The following is a 25,961-nucleotide window of genomic DNA, read 5'->3' as shown; positions in this document are numbered from 1 at the left end:
ATTGGGACAGATAATGAAGGCTGTTTGCCTCTGTCCAGTGGATCATCATGGACTGCTATCCTAAGGCTTCAGTGCTTAGGAATTTTAAACCAATTTTAGTATAAACTTAAGTATTTTTAAGACTTTGAGTTTCCTCTCCTGCCGTCAAATCTTTTTGTATATTTGTACTAAAAGTGATTCTCACTATTTTTTTAAATTTCAAAAGCCACGTGTTTTTACACGTGTTTATTACAGAAAATATAGATCAGGAGATAAAGGAAGTGCAAATCAACCATAGTCCCCCCACTCAGAAATAGTCACTGCCAACTTCTTGGTATATGAACTTCCATCCTATTTGTAAAAATACTATGCTATACAATTGTTTTATGACCTGTGTTTTCTCTTAACGTAAGTTGTAAATATCCATGACATTGTTTTTCTCCAATATGCATACTATATGTAGAAAAGATTGATACACTGTTCATTTCATTGAATAATCTAAATCTCTTAGCTTCACACCCCTTGTAATTCAGACATGGCAATTCTAGAAGCCTTTCTCTCTATCTTCCACTGGTTGAGCTCTTCATTGGTTATTTTATTTTATTTTATTTTATTTTATTTTATTTTATTTTATTTGAGACAGGGTACCCCTCTGTCACCCAGGCTGGAGTGCAGTGGCAGGATCTTGGCTCACTGCAACCTCCATCTCCTGGGCTCAAGCAATCCTCCCACCTCAGCCTCCCAGGTAGCCCAGATGCCTACCACCATGCTCAGCTAATTTTTGTATTTTTTTTTTGTATTTTTGTAGAGATGGGGTCACAATATGTTGCATAGGCTGGTCTTAAACTCCTGGGCTCAAGCAGCCCTCCTGCCTCAGCCTCCCAAAGTGCTGAGATTACAGCCACCATGCCTGGCCCCATTGTTATCTTGTTAATATATTTGTTCCATCTTTGTGTCATTTGACTATCCTAATTTTATCAGCATCAGAGTTGCAGACTCCTGGAGGAGTCACTGCTGTGCCACTGACTCAATAGCAAGTAGGCCTACAGATGGTGAGAGAGCGCACAAGGAATAAGGGAACTGAGCAAAAGCTGGACTTAAGGCTCTCAGTTCTCTGACTGCCTTGGATGCTGACATCACCTTCAGGGTGGGAAACCTTGCTTTAGGACCAGGCTATTCAGAAATTACTTATTTACATACAGTAAAATTTATTCTTTTTGGTGTACAGTTCTGTGTTTTGACAAATGCTTAGATTTATGTGACTAATGCCACAATCGAGATTCACAACACTACCATCACCCCCCAAAATTCCCTCATATTGAAGTCAGCCTCTCCTTCTGTTCCTAGACCTCTGGTAACCACTCATCTGTTCTTCATCTCCTATAGCTTTGCCTTTTCCAGAATGTCATATAAATTGAATGACACAATATGTAGGCTTTTGAGTCTGGCTTCTTTCACTTAGCAGAATGCACTGGAGATTTATCCATGTTGTTGTGTGTGTTAACAGTTTATTCTTTTTCATGGCTGAATAGTAGTCTATGGCAAGGTGTTTGTTTATCCATTCATCAGTTGATGGACAAAGTTGATTTCGGCCAGGCGCAGTGGCTCACACCTTTAATCCCAGCACTTTGGGAGGCCGTGGCGGGTGGATCACGAGGTCAGGAGATTGAGACCATCCTGGCTAACACGGTGAAACCCCATCTCTACTAAAAATACAAAAAAAAAAATTAGCCTGGCGTGGTGGCACACGCCTGTAGTTCCAGCTACTCAGGAGGCTGAGGCAGGAGGATTGTTTGAACCCAGGAGGCGGAGGTTGCAGTGAGCTGAGATTGTGCCACTGCACTCCAGCCTGGGCGACAGAACAAGACTGTCTCCAAAAAAAAAAAAAAAAAAAGTTGTTTTCAATTTTTAGCAATTTTGAATAAGCATCTAAGACATTTGCATACAAGTGTTTGTGTAAACATACATTGGCATTCCTGGGCAAATGCCTGGGAATGGGATTGCTGGGGCATATGGTAAGTGTATCTTTAAGGGGCATATGGCAAGTGTATCTTAAACTTTGTAAGAAACCAACAAACAAAACAGCTGCACCATTTTGCATTCCCACCAGCAGTGAATGCGAGTTCTAGTTGCTCTGCATTCTTGCCAGCACCTGGCATTGTCAGTTGCCAGGCTAGATGCTTTCCTTTGCATTAGAGAATGGGTTTTACATTGTGATAACAACGGTTATTATAATAAACTCTGTAACATTTTCTTATGTCAAACAAGGAATATTATTGGCTTCTCTAGGTTTCGGGTTCTATCTGGATTTTTCCTGTGTTCCTACCTGTGGCTGGGGAATGCTAGGTGACTCACTCTGTTTCTTCCTATAGGTGGATGGAAAGGGGTCCATCAAAGAGCTCTTTCCAACAGGAAAACAGCTGGAGCCCTTAGTTGCACCTCTGGCAGATGGAAAAGTGGCTGTGGGCCAGGATGATCTCACCGTGGTACTCAATGAGGAAGGGATCTGCACACAGAAATGTGCCCTAAACTGGACGGACATACCAGTGGCCATGGGTGAGACCAACAGTAGCTGCTGTTTCCCACTTTGGGTTGAGGTTGTGTGCCATTCCTGCAGAACGGAGTCCCATTCGTAGCTTTAGCAGACTGATTTACATTGTGTCATTCACTTTCAGTTCCCCTTCTTATAAGTAGATGACATTTTAGGGTCATTAAAAATGGGATAGTCTAGTTCTTGCAAGAAGCTGAGTTTTACTCCAGAGGGGGAAAACATATAAACAGAAATGTTTATTTTAGGAAGTGATTATCTACTGCTATTTTTTACTTCTTAGTTTTTTTCTTCCTCCTTTTTTTAAGAGTTTTGATTGTGTCCTCTGCCAAATGGACTACATTTGGAAATTAGTGGAAATTCCTTGTGTATTCCTATAGTATGAGTAATTCCATATTGAAGGGTTTTTGATATAGTAATTCCATGTTGAAGGGTTTTTCTATTGTTGCTTTTTTTTTTTTTTTTGTAGCTTAGAGGCACAGACAACATTTAGGTGATTTAGGTGTCAGCCTCTATTCTACGCATTAGGTGCTTCTGTTCTTATGCTTGCTTCAGGTTCCCAGCTCTCCACAATGGAATTGCCTAGAAGCATATAACCACTCTTGCCCCATTTTATTTTCAGTCGGAAGAGTGAGCATTACTAAAATAGTTACTGCTGTGAAGTGGGACGTACTGACATGCTTTCTGTCTTTAAAGACCCCTGTCTCTGGAGACAAGGGTTACAGTCTTGGATAAAGAGACAAAACAAGGCACTGCTTAAGGTGTTAAATTGGATGAGTTAAAATTCAGTAGTTCAGAGAAAGGGAAGTTTGTTGTTTAATTAGGAAGAAGTTTCATTACATAGGTAAGACTGGACTATGGACTAGGTCAGGCAGGGAGTTTGGAACTTGGCTTGAAGAAAAATTTCCATTCAATCCAGGCAGAAAGCCCGATAAATGAGTAGAAGTCCAAAGAAAGACATGCCGATTTGGGAGAGGGTATTACAGAGCCTGACTTGATACAGGTGGTCTGAATTACAGAGCAGTGAAATAGGGCCAGTTGGTAGATGTCCGTGAGAAGGTCTGGGAGCAGTAGATTCCTGAATGGTAGAATGTCTTGATAAAAGCATCATGTTCCGGCCGGGCGCAGTGGCTCACGCCTGTAATCCTAGCACTTTGGGAGGCTGAGGCAGGCAGATTGCCTAAGCTCAGGAGTTCACAATCAGCCTGGGCAACATGGTGAAACCATGTCTCAAACACGAAAAAAAAAAAAAAAAAAAAACTAGCTGAGTGTGGCAGTGTGTGCCTGTGGTCCCAGCTACTTGGGAGGTTGAGGCAGGAGAACTGCTTGAAGGGAGGGGGAAGTTGCGGTGAGCCGAGATTGCGCCACTGCACTCCAGCGTGGGTGACAGAGCGAGACTCCCGTCTCAAAAAAAAAACAAAAAACAAAAAAACACATCATGTTCTAGGGTGATTGTTCTGGTTGTGGTTAGAGATAAGTAGACTAGAAGGAAGAGAAATCAAAAGGTCAGTATTTTAAAAGGCCCAGGATTATGGATAGTCACAAGTTTGAGGGGCTTATGGGGCTTTATGAGAGGCTTTCCCGATGTTCTAGGCGACCTTGTTTTCCCTTCAGAAGAGGAACTTTGGTAGATGAGTTTAAGAGGCATGTAAAAGTCAAGCGTGTTTCTGATTTCCCAGGATGAGAGTTCCTGTCTTCCAACCTTCGTTAGTGCCTGGGGCCTTCATCAGTGCTTCTCAAAACCATGTCTGTGTCTTACTGCTGAAGAAAGTTTTGAGGCACTTGCCCTGTGAGGTCTCCTTTGACCTACAGGCAGGATTAGTCACTTCTTGGTGCTTCCGTAACCCTTTCAGGTATCTCTGTCACAGCAACTTGTCACACCTGAGCGATCTGTCTCCTCTGTTCCTGTAGGAGCTCTGTGAGGTCTGGATGCATGTCTTGATCCACTTTGAGTCCTTACTACGTAGTACAGTGCCTGAAACATCAGAGCATGTAAGAAAATGCTTGCTGAATAATTGCATCATTATCCTGGTCAGTCATTATTTATATGCCTGCTGTACACCAGCCAGTCTCCCAACTTTTGGAGATATAAAGAGATCCAGACCATCTCTGTTGTCAACAGAAGATATGACAACCAAAGGGGTTTCTGTTATAGATTACCTTTTTAATTAAATGAGAACGTATTCAAGTGGGACAGATATTAAAAGGAGAAAGAAATTTTACATATGTTATACAAGTTAGCACTAAAGAAAATTGTACTAACTTTTCAAAATGAGGCCAGCATAAAAAGAAAATAAAAAATTCAATATAAAACAATATGCTTTTAATTTCATTTTTCTGGTAAGATGAAAAATATCAGCATAATAGCAGTAGCATTCAAAATGATAGAAATACAACTTAGTTCTCAAGTTACTCATTTCTGAGTTCCCTCATAGCTTTGAAATTTTATTGTACTATTCATTGATAGTATAAATTGCAAATATAATAGGAAAAACTTTTTATCAGAAAATGGATAATTAAACTAGTGCAGCGACTCATGCCTGTAATCCCAGCACATTGGGAGGCTGAGGCAGGAGGACTGCTTGAGCCCAGGAGTTTGAGACCAGCCTGGGCAACATAGTGAGACCCTGTCTCTACAAAAAATACATTTAAGAAATTAGCTGGGCATCGTGCTGTACGCATATATTCCCAGGACTTGGGTGGCTGAGGTGGGAGGATTGCTTGAGCCTGGGAGATGGAGGCGGCAGTAAGCCGTGATCACACCACTCACTGCATTCCAGCCCGGCCTATAGAGAGAGACTCTGTCTCAAAAAAAAAAAAAAAAAAAAAGGATAATTAGAAATATTAGCAAATTAGACACACTAAGAAATTATTTTTATGAATATATATTTTGAAGTTAAATTTCTATGTGGTAATTATGCATCTAGTGGTTTGCTTTTTACTAATTTTTTTACTTTTAAAAACATTTTTATTTTTAAATGTAAAAAACACATAACATACAATTTACCACCTGAACCATTTTTAAGTGTACAGTTAAGTGGTATTACGTATGTTAACATTGTGGTACAATAGATCTTCAGAACTTTTTTATGTTGCAAAACTGAAACTCTATATCCATTAACAACTCCTCAGTTCTTCTCCCTCCAGTCCCTGAAGCCACCATTCTCCTTTCTGCTTCTATGAATTTGACATCTTCTAGATACCTCATATAAGGGAAATCATACAGTATTTGTCTTTCTGTGACTGCCTTGTTTAATTTAGCATAATGTCCTCAAGGTTCATGCCTTCCTTTTTAAGGCTGAACCTTAAAAAGGTAATATATATTCCACTTAAAAAGGTAATAAAATAATTACTTAAAAAAGTAATAATATTCCACTGTATGTATACACCACATTTTGTTTATCCATCCATCTGTTCGTGGGTACTTGGGTTACTTTCACCATTGGCTGCTGTGAGTAATGCTGCTACGAACATGTGTGTGCAAATATCTCCTTGAAATCCTGATTTTCAACTGTTCTGAATATGTACCCAGAAATGGGATTCCTGGACCATATGGTGATTCTATTTTTAATTTTCTGAGGAACCACCATACTGTTTTCCATAGCGGCCACACCATTTTACAGTCCCACCAACAGTGCACAAGGGTTCCAATTTTTCCATATTCTTGTCAACACTTGTTATTTTCATTTTTTTAATAGTAGCCATCCTAAAGGCGTATGAGGTGATATCTCACTGTAGTTCTTTACTGATTCTTGATATAGCACAGAATATAGTCATAGAAAATATTCCTATTATCTCTAAGTTAGTGAAATTATGTTTCATATAGTATACAAACAATAAATTTATCTTACAGTTCAGTGTAAGGTAAAGCAGATCCTTATTCAGTCTTGTTCTGAGATTTGTGTTTTTAAAGATATGTTTTGTGTTGCTTATTTTCTAAATTCCCTCCATTTATGTTAAATCTCCTTCACCATACAACTTCTCAAATATTGGAAGACTTGATTTGCAATGATTTTATGGTTTTGTCAGTCTGCTTTTTGCATGCTGACTTCTTTAGCACTGTGTGGAATTGTTCTGCTTCATCCAGCATTTTAAGCTTTGGACTGTCACATGCTTGTCAAAAAGTACAGAAAAATATAGTGGATATATTAAAAGTTATTTTCAAAAGAGAGAGGAAGAGTGAAGAAAAGGAGTATAACCCAATAATTTGTACTGGATCAGAAGGGTAAATTTGGGGTCATGGATAGATGAATGAAAGGTTTTTTTTTAGATATAATAGAGGAAAACAATTTTAAGACTCGACAGCAAGTATCAAATAGAAATGCCTTCACTGAGAAGTCCATCCAGCCACCTTCTCTGTGTACCATTAAGCCATGTCTTAGTTCATTTGTGCAGCTATAACAGAATACCACAGACTAGGTAATTTATAAAAACCAGAAATTTGTTTCCTCACAGTTTTGGAGACTTGGAAGTCCCAGATCAGGGTGCCGGCATCTGGTGTCTGGTAAGGGCCTTCTTGATGCTCCTTCACATGGTGGAAGGAGAAGGGTAAGAGAAAGATGAGCTCTGCATTCTCACATGGCAGAAGAGAGAGAACCCACTCCACAAGCCCTTTTTATAGTGCATTAATCTGTTGATGAGGCTGGAGCCTCACCACCTAAACACCTCCCATTAGGCCCCACCTCCCAACACTTTTGCACTGAGGATTAAGTGTCCAATGCATAAGTTGGGGAGAGAATAAAAATAGCCAAACCATAGCAGCCATCAGGTGGAGCATCACACCTTTTCTCTGTGAAAATCTCTAGCAGAAACAACATTGGCTAGAAATGTGGAACTCTTCCCTTAGAGTAATTTTAGGGAAAATAGAATTTGCCTTCCCCCTACCTTTCTTTTTTATTTCTTTTTTTTTTATTTTTTATTTTATTTATTTATTTATTTATTGAGATGGAGTCTTGCTCTGTCTCCCAGGCTGGAGTGCAGTGGTGCATCTCGGCTCACTGCAAGCTCCGTCTTCCGGGTTCACGCCATTCTCCTGCCTCAGCCTCCCGAGTAGCTGGGACTACAGGCGCCTGCCACCACGCCCGGCTAATTTTTTTGTATTTTTTTTTTTTTTAGTAGAGACAGGGTTTCACCATGTTAGCCAGGATGGTCTCGATCTCCTGACCTCGTGATCCACCTGCCTCAGCCTCCCAAAGTGCTAGGATTACAGGCGTGAGCCACTGCACCCGGCCTTTCCCCCTCCCGCCACCTTTCTAAGAGAATGAAAGAAGAGGTTCTGTTACCTGGTTCTCCCACTGATGCATTGTTATGGGCAGCTGCAACTGGCCTTTGTCTGGCCTGGCTTTGTGACTGATGAAAAAAGAGCAAGTGAAACTTTTATCCAGTTCTTTGGGGAATAAGGCAGGAGTGGGATCAGGTGACTGTCAGCACAGCTGATGTGTCTTTTTTGTGCAAGAGATTTCTCTGATCATAACTCAAGCAAAGCAATTTTTTTTTTATTTTTCTTTTTTTTAGAGTCAGGATCTCACTCTGTCACCCATGCTGGAGTGCAGTGGTGCAGTTATGGCTCATTGCAGCCTCAAACTCCTGGGCTTAAATGATCTTCCCACCTCAGCCTCCTGAGTAGCTGGGACTACAGGTGTGTGCCACCACACCTGACTAATTTTTTAATAAATGTTTTTGTTGAGGCAGTGTCTCACTAAGATGCCTAGGTCAGTCTCAAACTTCCGGCCTACGTGACCTTCCCACCTCAACCTCTCAAGTTGCTGGGATTACAGGCCAATTTTTTTTTTCTTTCTTTCTGAATCACAGTGTAAGATCCTGGCTTGATATTTGACTAGGGGACTTTTTGGAGATCCATTTAAATGTATCTTAGAATGGGCAGCTGAAACACTCCATAAACCCAAAGCCTTAGACCGGAACAACTGCTGTGTATGTTCTCTTTCACAGAGCACCAGCCTCCCTACATCATTGCAGTGTTGCCTCGGTATGTTGAGATCCGAACATTTGAACCGAGGCTTCTGGTCCAAAGCATTGAATTGCAAAGGCCCCGTTTCATTACCTCAGGAGGGTAAGGAATTTCTTTTTTTGCTATGGCTGTATATTATCCCAAAGTTGTAAAGTCACCTGTGTCATCACAAAGCCTGTGATCTTTTGCTAATATTCTTACTCTTGCTTCCAGATCAAACATTATCTATGTGGCCAGCAATCATTTTGTTTGGAGACTCATCCCTGTCCCCATGGCAACCCAAATCCAACAACTTCTCCAGGACAAGCAGTTTGAATTGGCTCTGCAGCTCGCAGTAAGTCTTGTTCCTGACTAGTCTTCCTTCCTTATTGTTCTTGAAAGTAGGTGATTTGGGTTTCAATGTTCATATTTATTTTGGGTTAGTAGAATAAGCACATAGCTGAAAGTCCAGGGCCTTGAATACTAGGTCTGACTCCACCGTAAAATATCTATGTAACTCTAAGTGATTTTACTTTTTCACTTTATCTGTCAAATGTAGAATGAATATCAATTCTAGTAATAGTACCTTGTAGAATTAAGGTGAGAGTCCGGGAGCGGTGGCTCACGCCTGTAATCCCAGCATTTTGGGAGGCCAAGGCGAGCAGATCACCTGAGGTCAGGAGTTCGAGACCAGCTTGGCCAACATGACAAAACCCTGTCTCCACTAAAAATACAAAAATTAGCTGGGCATGGTGGCAGGAACCTGTAATCCCAGCCACTCAGGAAGCTGAGGCAGGAGAATTGCTTGAACCCAGGAGGTAGAGGTTGCGGTGAGCCAAGATCATGCCACTGCACTCCAGCTTGGGTGACATAGCGAGACTCTGTCTCAAAAAACAACAAAAAAAATTAATGGGAGAATAAAATAATTTAATATATTGTATGGTCATGAAAAATTAAAGATAATGGAGACATTAAAGTTTAGTAGCAATCATAAATATACTGTTATAGTCAAGTTGAATGCAACAACTAGAGGACCCCTCAAAATTCCTTTCCACAGTAGACTCCTATGTTTGGATAAGTAGGCTTTCTTTTAATATTCTGAAACTACTTCAAGTTGTTGTATTCAGCCAGGCTGCAGTCTTATATTTATGATGCTTACTGTAATGTTTGCAAGGGATCTTGTTCACAGCAAAATAGTGACCACCTCTTGTTCCAATGTTGATGTCAGAGTCTGTGTCTTGTTCTTTTAAACATCATCAGTGATGATTATTGTCATCTGTAGGGGGTGGATTTGCTTGTAGGAAACAACCAAAAGTCATTCTGAGCCTAACCTAGTTGTTAAACCAGATATTGCTACTTTATGTATTTGGGGGTTTTTTGAGGTTTTTTTTTTTTTTTTTTTAAGACAGGGTCTCACTCTGTCACCCAGACTGGAGTGCAGTGATGCAGTCTTGGCTCACTGCAGTCTTGACCTCCTGGTCTCAAGTGATCAGCCCACCTCAGCCTCCTGTGTTGCTGGGACCACAAGCATGTACCACCACACCCAGCTAATTTGTTTATTTTTTGTAGAGACAGGGTCTCACTTTGTTGCCCAGGCTGGTCTTAAACTCCTGAGCTCAAGTGATCCTCCTGTCTCAGCCTCCCAAAGTGCTGGGACTATAGATGTGAACTACTATGCCCAGCCTCAGATAGTGATACTTTAAAGAAGAGATGTTTATGAAGATAATAGTAATAAAACTGAATTTCTAGAGTATCCTGTAAACTATTTCTAAAAGGAAAGCACTTTTTTAGAATGCAGATACTTTTAGTTACCTATGGTGGCTACTCGTGAAGAACATTTACTTTGGACATATATGTTCTGGATTTAAAATAAAAATCTGATCTTAATAGTAAGACATAGTTAATATTCCATAAAGATGATTGCTTTCTTAGAGCACTGAATTTCAGCATCTTACTGTTTTTTTTCTACTCATGCATTGTCCTATATTATTTTATTTTCATTTTTAAAAATAATACAGTGAATACCCATGAACTCACCATCCTACCCAAGAACCATAACTTTTATAACTTTTTATAATCCTTCCCATCCCATCCGTCTGCCTCTCCTCCAGATGTAATCATTATCCTAAATTTTGTATTTATCATGACCTTACTCTTTTACATATATATTTAAAATATAAACATATTTAGTATACGTTTAAAATATATATTTAATGATTAAATACATATGTTTAATCTTTTACATATATTTAACATATGGAAGTAATGTATTTAGTTTTTGATAAAAAGGTTATGCAGTATGAAACTCTTTAGTCTATTTTTCTTAGCAGGAAGGTCTCAGAGTCTTTTCAGTGATCTTCCTAGTTCAGGTTGTTTAATCTCAGGTAAAGAAAATGGAAGTGGGTTCCCATTTTTCCTTCTCTTTTCTAGGCTCATACTTACTTTGTGCTCTGCCCTTTTTATGACAAAAAAAGGTTGATTGACATCATGTTAGTCCAGGAAGAACCTATCTTTTATTTAAATAGATACGCAAACATAATGGAACTTTCAGAGGGAAATTACAAACTAAACTTTGGCATTGATAAGTCCTAGAGCCAAGTGTCAGAGAGGGACAGTTCGCTGTGGGCTGGAAAAGGCATCCTACGGCTGGACACTTGAGTTGACCGTTTAAGAATATGTTAGATTAGGATCAAGAGCAGGAAATGGAACATTCCAGATGGAGAGGAAGTTAAAGAAGTGTAAAGTGTGGCCTGTGTCTATCGCATTTGGAGCCTGTCCTGACTGGAGAAGAAGGTATGGCCTAAGTGTTTGGGACTCAGCTAGATAAGGAGGCTGGCACCAGGTTTTGGAAGCCTTTGAAGCACCAAGCAGGAGAGCGGAGACCAGGGACAGCCACATGTTGATGATGGCTTGGACTAGTGTGGCGGTAATAGGAAAAGAAAGGAAAGGGGGAAATTGAGAGACATTTTGAAAGAAAAAACTAAATTTGATAAAGATTGGCTAAAGAGGTATAAGGGGAAAATAGGTTATGAGGAAGAAGCAAAGCTCATAGCAGCTGCATTTGTTTAGCTTTTACTGAGAATAGGACCTTTCCCAACCGTGCCAGCTATGCCAGATGGCTTTCTGTTTTTTTTCTTTCTTTTTTTTTTTTTTTTTCCCGAGACAGAGTCTTCTTCTGTCGCCAGGCTGGAGTGCAGTGGTGCAATCTCAGCTCGCTGCAACCTCCGCCTCCCGGGTTCAAGCAATTCCCCTGCCTCGGCCTCCTGAGTAGCTGCGACTACAGGCATGCGCCACCACGCCCGGCTAATTTTTTGTATTTTAGTAGAGACGGGGTTTCACCATGTTGGCCAGGATGGTCTTTCCTGACCTCGTGATCCGCCCGCTTCAGCCTCCCAAAGTTCTGGGATTACAGGCGTGAGCTACCGCGCCCGGCCCATCGGATGTTTTTCATTCCTTGAGTACACTGTGCTCTCTCTGCCATTTTAAAGCCTTGCACATGTGCTGTCTCCTTTGCTGGGGAGTACATGCTCCTCTTCCCCTCCCTGTCATCTGCTCAGCTTCATTTACCTAACTCAAACTCATCCTTTTGTTTGAGATGGAGTCTCGCTCTGTCACCCAAGCTGGAGTACAGTGGCGTGATCTTGGCTCACTGCAACCTCCGCCTCCTGGGTTCAAGCAGTTCTCCTGCCTTGGCCTCCTGAGTAGCTGGGATTACAGGCACATGCCACCATGTCCAGCTAATTTTTGTATTTTTAGTAGAGACGGGTTTCACTATGTTGGCCGGGCTGGGTCTCAAACTCCTGACCTGAGGTGATCTGCCCACCTCGGCCTCCCAAGGTGCTGGGATTACAGGCATGAGCCACGGTGCCTGGCCCAACTCATCCGTTATGTCTCAGTTTAGGTCCCTCTTGGAATCCATCCTGGACCCCCGACTCAGACTGGATTGGGGACCCCTCCCACATGCTTGTCATCACTCTTACCCTATTTTGTGTTTTTAAACTAAACTCTAGGTTTTATTCAGATTTGGCCAGTTTTTCTATTAGTGTCGTTTTTTCTGTTCCAGAATCAAATCCAGAAATCAGATTGCATTTAGTTGTCATGTGTCCTTAGTGTCCTCTGGTCTGTGACATTTTATCTTTCCTTGTTTTTCATGACCATGACAATTTTCAAGATTATCGGTTAGGCATCTCGTAGAAACCCTGTTGTGTTTTAATTGCGTAGTTACTTAGCAGTCTTACAGTTAGACTGTAAGGGGAGGCTGCAAGGCGGATACCATGTGGCTGTCTTGTACACTTTGTTTTATTTTATTTTATTTTTTTTGAGATGGAGTCTCACTCTGTCACCCAGGCTGGAGTGCAGTGGCATGATCTTGGCCCACTGCAACCTCTACCTCCTGGGTTCAGGTGATTCTCCTGCCTCAGCCTCCCGAGTAGCTGGGACTACAGGCACATGCCACCACGCCCAGCTAATTTTTTGTATTTTTAGTAGAGACGGGGTTTCACCGTGTTAGCCAGGATGGTCTCAATCTCCTGACCCTGTGATCCGCCCGCCTCGGCCTCCCAAAGTGCTGGGATTACAAGCGTGAGGCACCGCGCCCGGCCTTGTCTTGTACACTTTGGCGTTCTGTAGCTCCTAGCATCTTCTCTAACATCAGGAACATACTGAACAATATTTGTTGAGTGAGTGAACTCTTACATATTCTGCTCCGTTATTAGGAAATGAAAGATGATTCTGACAGTGAAAAGCAGCAACAAATTCATCACATCAAGAACTTGTATGCCTTCAACCTCTTCTGCCAGAAGCGTTTTGATGAGTCCATGCAGGTCTTTGCTAAACTTGGCACAGGTAACAAGTGGTGAGGCCTTTATATAAGGAACTAATGGAGGAGGGGAGCCTGAAAAGTATGGGGAGAAATGATAACAGACTTCTGAGAATGGAGAAGGTTTAGGCTCAGCTAAATTGATCCTCATACCTAGCAAGATCCTGTGGGGTGACCACAGTGGTTACATATCTATACTCCTAATCCTATGAGTCTGGTCTTCTCAATAAATGTGGACTCCCAATTTTCCAGTATGATATGCCCTTGCCATTAGAGAAAGGTAGCAGAAAGTCATTCAGTTCAACAAATGGGTATTTGATCAGCTAGTGTTTATTGAATGCTGTTCTAAACCAAAGTCCTTGGATTAAACTGCAGATCATTTTTGAGAGCCAACACAGGGCAGTGCCATGAAGCTCTTCCTTTTCTTAATGTCCTGAAACCTCTAGACATGAGTGTAGTGGCGAGGAGCAGGTACCCTGGGGTCTGCCTGAGGTCTGGCAGAGTTACTGGACCTCTCTGTGTTTCTGCTTTCTCCTCTGCAAAAAAGAGATGATCATACTACTGCTTACCTTAGAGTGCTGCTATAAGGATTATATGAAGTGCTTTGAACAGTGTGTGGCACTTAACAATGCTCTGTAAGTGTTTGATGTTATTAGTATTGAATTTCATTACTGTATATTCAAAACTGTATATCCCAGTTTTGCTTAATTTGGATCAATCTATCTATATATACTTGGATTGACTCTATATCATACTAGCATCTCCTCTTTTCTCCTCTTCATTGCTTTGCCTTTTTTCCACCATTCCTCAACCTTGGCCAGTAATGAACTGTGGTAATTCCCTGTATCAGTCAAGATTCTTGGTTGTGAGCAATGGAGACCAACTCTGGATCGTTTAAGTAGAATCTGGATAAATTAAGCAGAGTTTATTGGAATATTAGGGTAATGACAGTTGAAAGAATTCATAAAATTGATGGGAGATTAGGCTGGGGAATAGATGGAAATGAAGGGAGCTCTGGAGGCCCTCCCAGCTGGAAACAAAACAGGAAGCCAGACAATGATCAGTTTGTAGCCAGGACAGGCTGGGCCATCCTGCACTAGCATAGCCACCTTCTTAGCCGTTGCCACTGCCACTTCCCCTGTTGTTGCATCCTTGATAAAAATTGCCCTCTGCTAGTGTATTAGCTGTCTAATGCTACGTAACAAATCTCCCCAAAACTGTATGGCTTAAAGTAACAGTAATCATCCATCTCTGTTAGTACTTGTTGGTCCGGAGTTTGGGAAGGGGTCAGCTGCACTGTCCTTGCTTCAGATCTCTCAGGCAGTTGCAGTTTTATGTCACCTGGGCTACCATCATTTGAAATCGGGGCTAGAAGATCCACTTCCAAGCTGGCTCACTCATATGGCTGACAAAGTGGTGCTGGCTGGAGCCAGGGGCCTCAGTTCTTGTCCAAGGGGGTCTCTCTTCAGAGCTGCTTGAGTGTCCTCATGCATAACAGCTGGCTCTTTCCGGAAGGCGTGTTTAAGAGACCTAGGCAGAAGCTTCAATGTCTTTTGTGACTCTCACTCTTCCTATATTCTGTTGGTTTACAAGGGTCCTGCCAGGTTCAAGGCAAGGAAGTTCATCAGACTTCCTCTCTTGATGGAGGAGTGTCATGTTACCTAAGAGGAGCACATAGGATGGGATGTATGATATATGTTGGTGTGTACCACGCTGCTTGTCATCCTTGCATCATTTCCTCCAGATCAAGGATCTGATTAGCCAGGATTAGGTCATGGTCTGACCCCCAGACTCTACTAGGGGTGGAGAAAGAGGTTTGGCTCCCCTCCGCTTCTGAAGGCAAAGGTAGGTCCCTAGAGCTATCCTACCACCAAGACTCCACATAGCCTGGAAGAGAGAACTTGCCCTTATCTGAAGTACCTAGAGTAGGCAGATTCATGGAGACTATAAGTAAAATAGAGGTTCCCAGGGGTTGGAATGGAGGGAGAATAGGGAGTAATTGTTTATTGTTAAGGTAGTTTCAATTTGAGATGATGGAAAAGTCCTGGAGATGGATGGTGTGACGGTTGCACAACAGTGTGAATGTATTTAATGCCACTGAATTGTATGCTTACAAATGGTTAAAAGGATAAATATTGTGGCATGTATATTTTACTACATATAGACACACAGATTGTTGGATGAGCTGAATGAGGAGAAGACAGGGTTCCACTACTGGACATTGATGTGGGCACATCCCTGTGATCCAGAGGTCAGCAAGTTGCTGCTGCTTCCACAGCCTAAGCCCTGTAGTATCCTCAGTTCCCACAGAGCTGGTGACTGAGTGCAGGCTGCTGTATCCAGGCAGGTGCCTCTACGGAATGGCAGAGCTGATAACCAGACACTGGAAATGCCGAGTCTGGCTGCACACACTCATGAGCTGGAAGAGGGAGGCTTCCATCTCACTTTCAGTTTCCAAATCTCATATCCTGTTTCTGGGTGGAACCAGATTTTCACTTAGAACCCTGACTGCTAGGGAGTTTGATAAAAGTAGTTTTCAGTTTTATAGCCCCTGTGGGCTATAAAGGAGTAGAAATGGATGGGAAGTGCCAATTGACCATACACCATAGTGTTCCACAGCATTGATGCACTGTAAATTATATAACCAGCCCCCAGTCAGTGAGGGGATATGTTGGCTACTTACAGCATTTTGCTATTACAATCTGGGAGTGGCCACGTACAGTGGCTCATGCCTATAATCCCAGCATTTTGGGAGACCAAAGAGAAGAGGATTGCTTGAGCCCAGGAGTTCAAGACCAGCCTAGGCAACATAGTGAGACCTTGTCTTTACAAAAAATTTAAAAATAATTAGCTGGCAGGGTAGTACATGCCTGTAGTCCCAGCTACTTGGGAAGGTGAGGCAGGAGGATCACTTGAGCCAGGAGGTCAAGACTACAAGAAGCCAAGATTGTGCCACTGAGCAAAACCCTGTCTCAAAAAAAAAAAAAAAAAAAAAAATCTGCGAGCATCTGTGAGAACACCATAAATTCTAAGGCAGAAGGAAAATGTCACCTCTTTGACATTGTTAATGTGCACCATTTTGATTCTTAATGTAGCAGAACATTTTCCCACATATTTATATTCTCTTGTCAGTTGGTCTTGTCTTTTGGTCATTTATCAAATGAAGTCTTACATTTTATTGCCAATTTATGTGAATTTGTTTAATCAACATATTACCCTCTTTTAAAAAATTTTTTTGAGACAGGGTCTCCACTCTTGCCCATGCTGGAGTACAGTGGCATGATCACAGCTCACTGCAGCCTCGACCTCCTGGGCTCAAGCGATCCTCCCACCTCAGCCTCCCAAGTAGCTGGACACAGGCACATGCCACCATGCCTAGCAAATTTAAAATTTTTTTGTAGACATGTGTTCTTACTATGCTGCCCAGTCTTGTAATCAACAAATTAGCCTCTTGCCATATATACTACAAATATATTCCCTAGCCTGTTGTCTTTTTTTTTAGTAATGTTTCTTTTTTTGACTTAAATTTTTTATTGTTGAGTCTCTTGATCTCTTCTACTTCAATATCAGCATTTTTCCTTAGAAATTTTTTATTCTCTACTTTCAGAGGCTTGATAAATATTCAATTCTAATTCTGTGGGTGTATTTGAATATAGTCAGGCATTTTTGTGATGTTTTAGTGAATTTTAACATATGTATAAAAAATGCTCAAATCATAAGTCTACAGCTCATTGAATGTTTATGAACTGAGAGTCTTTTTTTTTTTTAAATCAGTCTGGAACTTATTTTGCTATAGTAATAGTCCTGTTTTATTTTATCCCTAAATTGTTGGGCTCCTTTCCAGAGGAATCATGTTTACCTTCCATATAGATCCCACCCATGTGATGGGCCTGTACCCTGACCTGCTGCCCACAGACTACAGAAAGCAGTTGCAGTATCCCAACCCATTGCCTGTGCTCTCCGGGGCTGAATTGGAGAAGGCTCACTTAGCTCTGATTGACTACCTGACACAGGTAGGTATAGTACAGAGTGCGTGAAAGAGTTTGCCTGGGAGTTTCAGTACTTGTTTCTTTGTGGCAAGGAATTGAGGGCCTTCTCTAATGCCAAGGCAGTCTGTAAATTAATGCTGTAGGAAGTCTGCCTGGGGTAAAGTTTCTTTCTGCTACTTCTAACTTTACAGTACCATTGAGGTGGGGTTTTCTGCCAAATCTTGATAAAAATAAACACACCCAATTCCTAGTAAATTCACACAAAGCTGTTATAGAAACTAAAAAAAGTAAATTTTAGTTGATAGAAGCATACAAGTTTTTTTAAAACAAACTTTTTGTAACATACATGGTTTTGGGGAAAATGCCTCCTGTATGTGGAACCACTTGGAAAACACACACAAAAAAGTACAAAGCAGAAATACAAATTACCTATAACTCTACCACCAGAATGTAAGAAACATTTTAGTGTTGTCCTTCTAGACTTGTATATCTATGAATTAGCTTTTGTTTATTTACTTCTTGGTTTATTTATTGCAAATGGATATCAAATTGTAGATTGTTTTATAGCTTACTTTTTAAAAATTTAGCCATATACTGAGAAAGTACTTCCTTATCAATAAATGTCCTTATATAACATGTTTTTTAGGGAGGTATTTAGATTTAAAATTTTTTATGATTTACTGTTATAGACAGATACATTTTTTAAGTCAGCACTAAAACCAGCATCTCTATTAAAGTCCCTTAACCCTAGATTTCTGTCACAGAAGGCTATTGTTTATTTCCTGTGTATCCATTCAGAATCAGAGACCTTATTGATATTTTTTCCTCTTAAGTGTTTTGCAGATCTTTGTAAGGGGTCTTCAGAATGCTCTAGGGTAGGCACTGAGAAGTATTGCTGTTGGCCGGGTGTGGTGGGTCATGCCTGTAATCCCAGCACTTTGGGAGGCTGAGACAGGAAGATCACCTGAGGTCAGGAGTTCGAAACCAGCCTGGCCAACATGGCAAAACCCCGTCTCTACTAAAAATACAAAAATTAGCTGGGTGTGGTGGCCCACGCCTGTAATCCCAGCTATTCAGGAGGCTGAGGCAGGAGAATTGCTTGAACTCAGGAGGCAGGAGAATTGCTTGAACTCAGGAGGCAGAGGTGGAAGTGAGCCGAGATTGCGCCACTGCACTTCAGCCTGGGCAACAGAGTGAGACTCTGTCTCAAAAAAAAAAAGAAGTATTGCTGGAAAAATTGTCATGCCGCTTTCCACTCCCTGCCTCTGGGTCAGTGAGTGCCTGCAGGTCTGATCAGGCATGGGTGGCCTCAGCCCTTCCTTGACATTGGGCTCCAGGGGTACCCTCCTGGGGCTGGCAGCCTGCAAGGAGCACACAAACTTGCCACTGCCTACACACTGCACACACTGTGCTAAGTAAAAAAGATTCCTGGGCATAGTATCTCCCAAAGCCAGTGGCATTGTGGAAGGCCCTCCACTGCCAATGTCTTAGCTGTAGGAAGGTGAGCACACGTCCTTCCCTGGCCTTCTTCACTGACACTGGGAATGCATGAAGTAACTGACAGTAGTATTGTGCCAGAGAGATGGCAGAGCAAGACCATGGGCTCTGCCGGACTTAAGAGAATACATACTGGATGAAGTTCTAGGATAGGCAGAAACTCATCTCCAGGGATCAAAAGCATATCAGTGGGTGGGATTGTTTGGGAACAGCACGAGGAACTTTCTGGAGTGATAGAAATGTTATCTTCCTTCACTGAGGTGGTTACTTGCATGTACACATCTGTCAAAATGTATCTGATGGTACACTTTAAAAGATTAGATTTTATTGTAAGTTATACCTCAATAAGGTTGATTTTTAAAAAAATAAAAGAACATGGGCTTTGGAGTCAGACCCCAGTTTGAATCCTGCCCTACCCCTTACGTAGCAGCTGACACCTGTGCCTTGGGTTCCTCACCTGTAAAATAAGGATAATATTATCGGCACTTGTTTTAGGTTTAAGATGGTATATATAAAGTGCTTGGCATGGTGCCTGGTCTGTAGCAAATATTCAATAAATAATTGTTGTTGTCTCTGTGGCAATTTGGCAGTGCTAAAAATCGAATGCTAATGTGAGATCAGGCCAATAGGCATGAGCTGATTGGAGGTATTCAGAATTACCCAGTAGCTCAGATGACAAAGGAAGACTTAGTCCTGGACTTAACCCCACATTTTGACCTTTGCAGAAACGAAGTCAATTGGTAAAGAAGCTGAATGACTCTGATCACCAGTCAAGCACCTCCCCGCTCATGGAAGGCACTCCCACCATCAAATCCAAGAAGAAGCTGCTACAAATCATCGACACCACCCTGCTCAAGTGCTATCTCCACGTGAGTTACCTGAGGGCTCGGGTGCCACAATTCCCAGTTACCCTGACAGTCTGGGAAAGTAAAAGGGAGTGCTAGACCCTGAGGGACCTGCCATTACTAAGAGTGAAGTCTTTGATTCTGGAAACCATATAGACTTCTCCTGATGTCTGTGAGTCTCTTGGAATTAAGAGGATAAGGCAAGATATCAATGCACAATTGTACAGTGGATTCATCTTCTCTGGTCGGATTGCAGTTAGTGCTACAAAGTCAGCTGGGACAGTATTTCCTTCAAGAAATGTTCTCCCCCACAGAACATTAAAACACATTGTGCGAAGGTCCATAAATGCTCTAAAAGCCTCTACCTGCTGTCCTGAAAGAGGGCTGTCTGCTTTCTCTTGCTTGTGCTACATTCCTGGCCTTTCAGCCTAGAGCAGGCCTGGGCCAGGGAAGGGTGGGGCTCCCCAGGAAGCAGTTTCCACTGAACTCCTGCTCTTTCTGCAGACAAATGTGGCCCTGGTGGCCCCCTTGCTACGCCTGGAGAACAATCACTGCCACATCGAGGAGAGCGAGCACGTGCTGAAGAAGGCTCACAAGTACAGTGAGCTTATCATCCTGTATGAGAAGAAGGGGCTCCACGAGAAAGGTGTGGGGGTGGTTCCTTGGATCTGGGAGGGGCTCTTGTACATGGCAGGGGAAACCCACTGAGATATGGCAAATCTCCCGTGGGGAAAAGGCTCATGACCTTGTTCTTGGGCTTGGTGGCCAGCTCTGCAGGTGCTCGTGGACCAGTCCAAGAAAGCCAACTCCCCTCTGAAAGGCCACGAGAGGACAGTGCAGTATCTGCAGCATCTGGGTAAGTCCGCCTTTTGAAAGGGGTGGGAAAGCGCTCCTGTTCAAATGACCTGGTCTCCCTCTGTTTCTGTTTCTGGTTGGTTGCTCCCCTCCCTCCCGTGCTTGTGTTCACTCAATTTCATTCCTCCAAATGGCATAAAAGTCCCTCGGTGGTTGGCCTGTGACAGCCCCCTGGTATGGAGCCAGCCCAGTAGGGCTAACAACCCCAAGTGGCTCATGCTTGAGCTGTCTTTTCAGGAAAATGAATTCTGGGGCAACTTGCCCACCTGCCTTCCCAGTGCCACAGGCAAGATGGGCCTCAACTGCTGACAAGTCCTGCTTTTCCTTCTAGGCACAGAAAACCTGCATTTGATTTTCTCCTACTCAGTGTGGGTGCTGAGAGACTTCCCAGAAGATGGCCTGAAGGTGAGCCACGGGAGTCCCTTGGATTTATCTGGTACACACTTGGTTCTTATTGCACTTGAGACAGCAGTGGATGGAGAGGAGGGTGGATTCATGCATCTGTCTTCATTGGTGCATGAAGAAAGGGTGGACTGGGAAGCGCGAGCCAGCACTGTAGTTGGTAGAGAGAGCCTTGCACAGGCATGAGGAGGCCTGTGCCTCGTCTGACATGCTGACTGCCTACAGATGCCTTCTCGTACCCTTCCCCTCCTAAAGTCTGTTTGATCCCTACGCTCACATGCGTGTGTGTTTGCTGGAACTGCAGTCAGATGGTTCTGCTGCTGGAACTCGGGTTCATTCTAACAGATATTTACTGAAGATCTCCCGGAAGTGGAGTCTCTGCCACGTGATCGAGTCCTCGGCTTCTTAATAGAGAATTTTAAGGGTCTGGCTATTCCTTATCTGGTAAGGTATTTTTTGGTCTGCACTAAAAAGCTTTAAACCCAGGATCCAGGACTGCGTGGTTCTGTTATCGGGCTGTTCAGATTTGGGATTTATGTCACTTGGGGATTGGAAGGATGAGGGTTATTTCAGCTTCCTCTGAAGAAAAAGATCCCAGTAGACCAAGCTGGAAATGCTACCTACCAAATCTAGGTAAAGTACAGAGGGATAAAAGAATAATGTTTAGAAAAAAAAATTCCAAAGCCACATTTGGAAAAAAAATTCCAAAGCGAAACTCAAAAGTGACCACAGGACAATCAAATAGGCTTAAGTACCAGGATGCAGATATTTAACCATAATTACATGAGTCGCTATGAGAGTTTGGAGGATTATGGGACAAAATTAGTAAAATGGAGTTTAGTAATTGAGAAGACGGCTCCTCACGTTACTGGGTCGCATTGTGAAACTTCTGGTGGCTTTAGACGAGCTGTCTCTTAGTCATCTTTGCAGCCCGATTAGGGGATAATCTGGATGGGACCTGTTGGGCCTTAAAAATGTGAGGGAGGCTGGGAGACCAGGTCACAGCCTGGAGAATACCAGTGACAAAGACCTACATCTTGCCTCAGGAACACATCATCCATGTTTGGGAGGAGACAGGCTCTCGGTTCCACAACTGCCTGATCCAGCTATACTGTGAGAAGGTGCAAGGTCTGATGAAGGAGTATCTCCTGTCCTTCCCTGCAGGTACCAGTTCTTTTAGGAAGCCGGTTGGCCCCAGGCCCTAGAGGAGAGCACAGACCCAGGTGCCACATGTGGTGGGGGTAAGCAGGCCACCCTATTCTCTGCCCAGGTGCGCAGAAGTTCTGAAGAGGAGCCAGGGGAGCTAAGTGACACAAGCCTGGCACATGAGACTCAGGAGCTCTTGTCTGGGTCCTGGCATCTCTGAGTGTCTCAGAGTCATCCCTCGGGGAGGGTGGAAGGAACAGACCTGTCTGCAAGATGACAGCTATACTGATAAGAAACAGGTTTGCCCACAGAGTATTTCTCTATTCAGCTTATTTTTTTAACCGTAAGCTGATGTTTTGGGGCCACATAGAGACTATGAACTAAAAGAAGTTAGCATGGAAGCCACCCTGGAGGCCCTTTCTGGTCATGTGGTGACATCCTTGAACCCCATTCCCTTCATTTTTCTTGATGACCCTACATTGCCACCTGGCAGTGTCCTTTCATTTTGAGCTTGGTTTCCCTTAAAGGCAAAACCTCAGTCCCAGCTGGAGAGGAAGAGGGTGAGCTGGGAGAATACCGGCAAAAGCTCCTCATGTTCTTGGAGATTTCCAGCTACTATGATCCAGGCCGGCTCATCTGTGATTTTCCCTTTGATGGTGAGTGTCTGGCTTAGGGCCAGAAGCCACTTCAGCGAAGGTCATGCAAAGACTAATCCACCCCTTTAATTGTTCCCCAACTCTCCACAAAAGTTGGGCCTGGAAAAACCAGGCGTTTCAGGCCAGTGCTCCTGTTTTGTCCTCTCTGAAGACTCACTTTTGTACCGTGACTGAGAAAAGTCTCCTTCCTGGGTATGAACCACATGCTAATTGATAGCCAGGTTGCAACCTGTTTTTTGCTTCAGAACATGTTCTTGGCCAAGTTCATTGTTCAGCAGTTTTTGTAATCTGGCATAATTTGTCTTTATGAGAGCTGAGAGCAAGCATTTGCTCATCTTACCTGAACCACCTAGCATGTTGTAGGTGGTTGTTAAGTACTTGGCTGCTGAATGAATATTCTTACCCAGTTTATATGTGACCTCAAAAAAGATGGGATAAAGTACTTCCTAAAATAGCTCCCTCCCCCTTTTTTAAACTTCAGTTATTTTCTCCTTGAAGAAAAACCCAAGCAATAAGAATCCTATTGTCTTCCCTTTATATTGCCCCGTGTCCACTCCTCTGACAGCGTAGCCCCCACCTTGTGCTCGCGTGATGGCGGCAGTGGTTCCTTATATTCCTTTTCCTCCTAGGCCTCTTAGAAGAACGAGCTCTCCTGTTGGGGCGCATGGGGAAACATGAACAAGCTCTTTTCATTTATGTCCACATCTTGAAGGATACAAGGATGGCTGAGGAGTAAGTTTGCCCCAACATCCCACCTCCTAAGTAGTCGAAAAGCAGGCCCTGCAGAGAGATGAGAGTTAAGAAGGCCATCTCCCCACACTCCACTGCGGGAGCAAGAATCGCCTCCGTCCTGGCCCCCAGTTTTGGCTATGGTTAGGCTGCTCGAGCAGGCTGCACGCACAGCCTCTCATTTAGATGTGCCCCCCTCACACCACCTGCTCTCACCACTCTCTCCCTTGCAGGTACTGCCATAAACACTATGACCAAAACAAAGATGGCAACAAAGATGTGAGTAGTGACCCTGACTCAGGGAGCACGTGTGCATACCTCTCCCCGTTGGTTTGACCAGAGGTGGCAATAATATGAGTGGCAGAATAAGACAGGGCGCGAGTCAGGGCTCTGACTGATCTTGCATGTGTGTATTGAGGGACAGCAGGGGACCATTCATCCTGGTGTGCTTGGGGTAGTTCTGGCGTATATCTTTGTCATCCCTGTGATTATTAATAGCACTCCTGTCTCTTTACTCTCTTGATTTGTGTCATAAATTATGAGGTCTGCCTGTCGAGCGGGAACCCGTCATGGTTCTGATGTACTATATCTTGAATACACATTGACTTTTCAATGTCTGGAGACATTTTTGATTGTTGTGACTGAGGACAGGGGTGCTGCCAGAATCCAGGGGGTAGAGGCCAGAGATGCTGCTAAACAATGCACAGGACAGCCCCCAAACCAGGAATCATCTGGCCCCGAATGCGCACTGAGGTTGCGAAAGCCTGTGGTACTGGCACCAGTAGGAAATGCAGCATCTCACCTTAGGATATCCCCACCTGCAGAAATGTGATGGAGTCTCAGCTTTTAAAGCCAAAGGAAATGAGGAATCTTTTTGAATTATTTTACAGTGGTAGCGTTTTGTAAATGGCATAATGGTAAACGAATACAAGGCATTTGGTTTTTTCTCTCAGGGAAAAAGCAATCCTTAATTAACATCTTCAGTTGCCTGTTTGACCTTACCAATTTACAAGGTGAAAATGACCAGTTTTACATACTCAGTGATAGCTGTTACTGTAGGCGAGCCCCTCGAATCGTTAGGCATGCTCAGTGCTGGGGGTTCTGGGAGGGTTGCTGCCAGCCTGACGTGGCTCATGTCTCTCTGAGACAGGTGTATCTGTCCCTGCTTCGGATGTACCTGTCGCCCCCCAGCATTCACTGCCTGGGGCCAATCAAGCTGGAACTACTGGAGCCAAAAGCCAACCTCCAGGCCGCTCTGCAGGTCCTCGAGCTGCACCACAGCAAACTGGACACCACCAAGGTCAGGAGTTGTTCCTAGGGAGATGGAGGGCGTTTGCAGGGAGCACCGAATGAGAAGAGGAAATGCGGAAAGGGACTAGGGTCCAAGAGCTCCATGGCTGCAGACATTTCTTCATTCTCACTCCTGTTCACCTCACCCAGTCCCTATCTCTGTTCCTGTCCCTAGGCCCTCAACCTTCTGCCAGCAAACACTCAGATCAATGACATACGCATCTTCCTGGAAAAGGTCTTGGAAGAAAATGCACAAAAGAAACGGTTCAATCAAGTGCTCAAGAACCTTCTCCATGCAGAATTCCTGAGGGTAGGTATGGGCCTTCCAAACTCTAGGGTGGGCTTTTAACTTTTAGTATGAGACAATGTCCACATGTTCCCTTCTGACCAAGGCAGAGCCTGTACAGTGCAGCTCAAGCTGATCCAGTAGCCAGCCTGACACTGAATTGCCAATGTTCTAAGCAGAAGAATCTGTGACGACTGAAAGAGGACACAGTTGCTGGCCTCTGCCTCCTGTTTCTGGGTGCCACACTGTAGAACTTCTTCCTCAATCCCCCTGTTCTTCCAGGTCCAGGAAGAGCGGATTTTACACCAGCAGGTGAAGTGCATCATCACAGAGGAGAAGGTGTGCATGGTGTGTAAGAAGAAGATTGGGAACAGGTGAGCCACCTTCACACCTGTGTGGCATCTGGGCTTTGTGGAGGTTCCCAGGGGTGGAGAACGCTCAGGATGGATTTCTGCCCTTTAACAGAGAAGGAGAACATGGCTGCTGGCTGTCCTGACAACTTTTAGTTCTTGAGCCTTCAGAGAGCAGCCTGTTCTATCTGTTGGGGGTGGGCTTTGAGAATTTAAAGACCTGCAATGTATGGTATGGAGCTGTTGGATTCTTGTCCATAAAACTCTTCCCCTCTTAAAGCTAGAACCTGATACAGTGGGTGCCCAAGAGATGTAGGTCTGCAGAAAGTTCTTATAAGGAAGATCCAGTGAAGGAAGAAAAAGATCTTTCAAGCTACTGCATTGTGACTCAAGTAGGATCCTGAGCCAGACTCATACTGTGTTAAGACATATACTCTAGTTAGTCCCCTTTTCTTCAAAGGAGAGTGATTTGTCTCTTATGTAGCTGGACAAATATTTTTCTTTAGAAAGACAAACTCGCCGTCCTTTTCAGAATTAGCCTGAAAGCTGTTCTGATGAACATTGTTGGCTCTCAGGAAGCCAGGGCTGAGCTTTGGGCTGGTGCACTGCCCATCTTTAATATG

General features: G+C 43.3%; 1 protein-coding gene across 10 annotated transcripts in view; it reads left to right on the top strand.

The window, feature by feature from the left end:
• VPS39 (VPS39 subunit of HOPS complex) overlaps nt 1-25,961 on the top strand; it is a 49,639-nt gene that overhangs the window by 21,315 nt on the left and 2,363 nt on the right. For 7 of the 10 annotated variants that reach the window (XM_009428891.5, XM_009428889.5, XM_063794827.1 and 4 more), the window contains 17 exons: nt 2,352-2,535; nt 8,477-8,597; nt 8,709-8,829; nt 13,190-13,319; nt 17,164-17,306; nt 19,505-19,648; nt 20,129-20,270; nt 20,394-20,480; nt 20,811-20,884; nt 21,227-21,325; nt 21,928-22,045; nt 22,555-22,683; nt 23,313-23,415; nt 23,646-23,691; nt 24,563-24,712; nt 24,878-25,012; nt 25,271-25,362. In XM_009428891.5, the coding sequence (XP_009427166.1) occupies nt 2,352-2,535; nt 8,477-8,597; nt 8,709-8,829; nt 13,190-13,319; nt 17,164-17,306; nt 19,505-19,648; nt 20,129-20,270; nt 20,394-20,480; nt 20,811-20,884; nt 21,227-21,325; nt 21,928-22,045; nt 22,555-22,683; nt 23,313-23,415; nt 23,646-23,691; nt 24,563-24,712; nt 24,878-25,012; nt 25,271-25,362 (2,018 nt within the window). The remainder of the gene's footprint in view (nt 1-2,351; nt 2,536-8,476; nt 8,598-8,708; nt 8,830-13,189; nt 13,320-17,163; nt 17,307-19,504; nt 19,649-20,128; nt 20,271-20,393; nt 20,481-20,810; nt 20,885-21,226; nt 21,326-21,927; nt 22,046-22,554; nt 22,684-23,312; nt 23,416-23,645; nt 23,692-24,562; nt 24,713-24,877; nt 25,013-25,270; nt 25,363-25,961) is intronic. The other 3 variants (XR_010151648.1, XR_010151646.1, XR_010151647.1) reach the window with 1 other exon arrangement.

Source organism: Pan troglodytes, chromosome 16 (genome assembly GCF_028858775.2).
Source record: "Pan troglodytes isolate AG18354 chromosome 16, NHGRI_mPanTro3-v2.0_pri, whole genome shotgun sequence".
NCBI lineage: Eukaryota > Metazoa > Chordata > Mammalia > Primates > Hominidae > Pan > Pan troglodytes.
The sequence above is the reverse complement of the archived record's forward strand: the minus strand, read 5'-3'. Positions and strand labels throughout refer to the sequence as shown.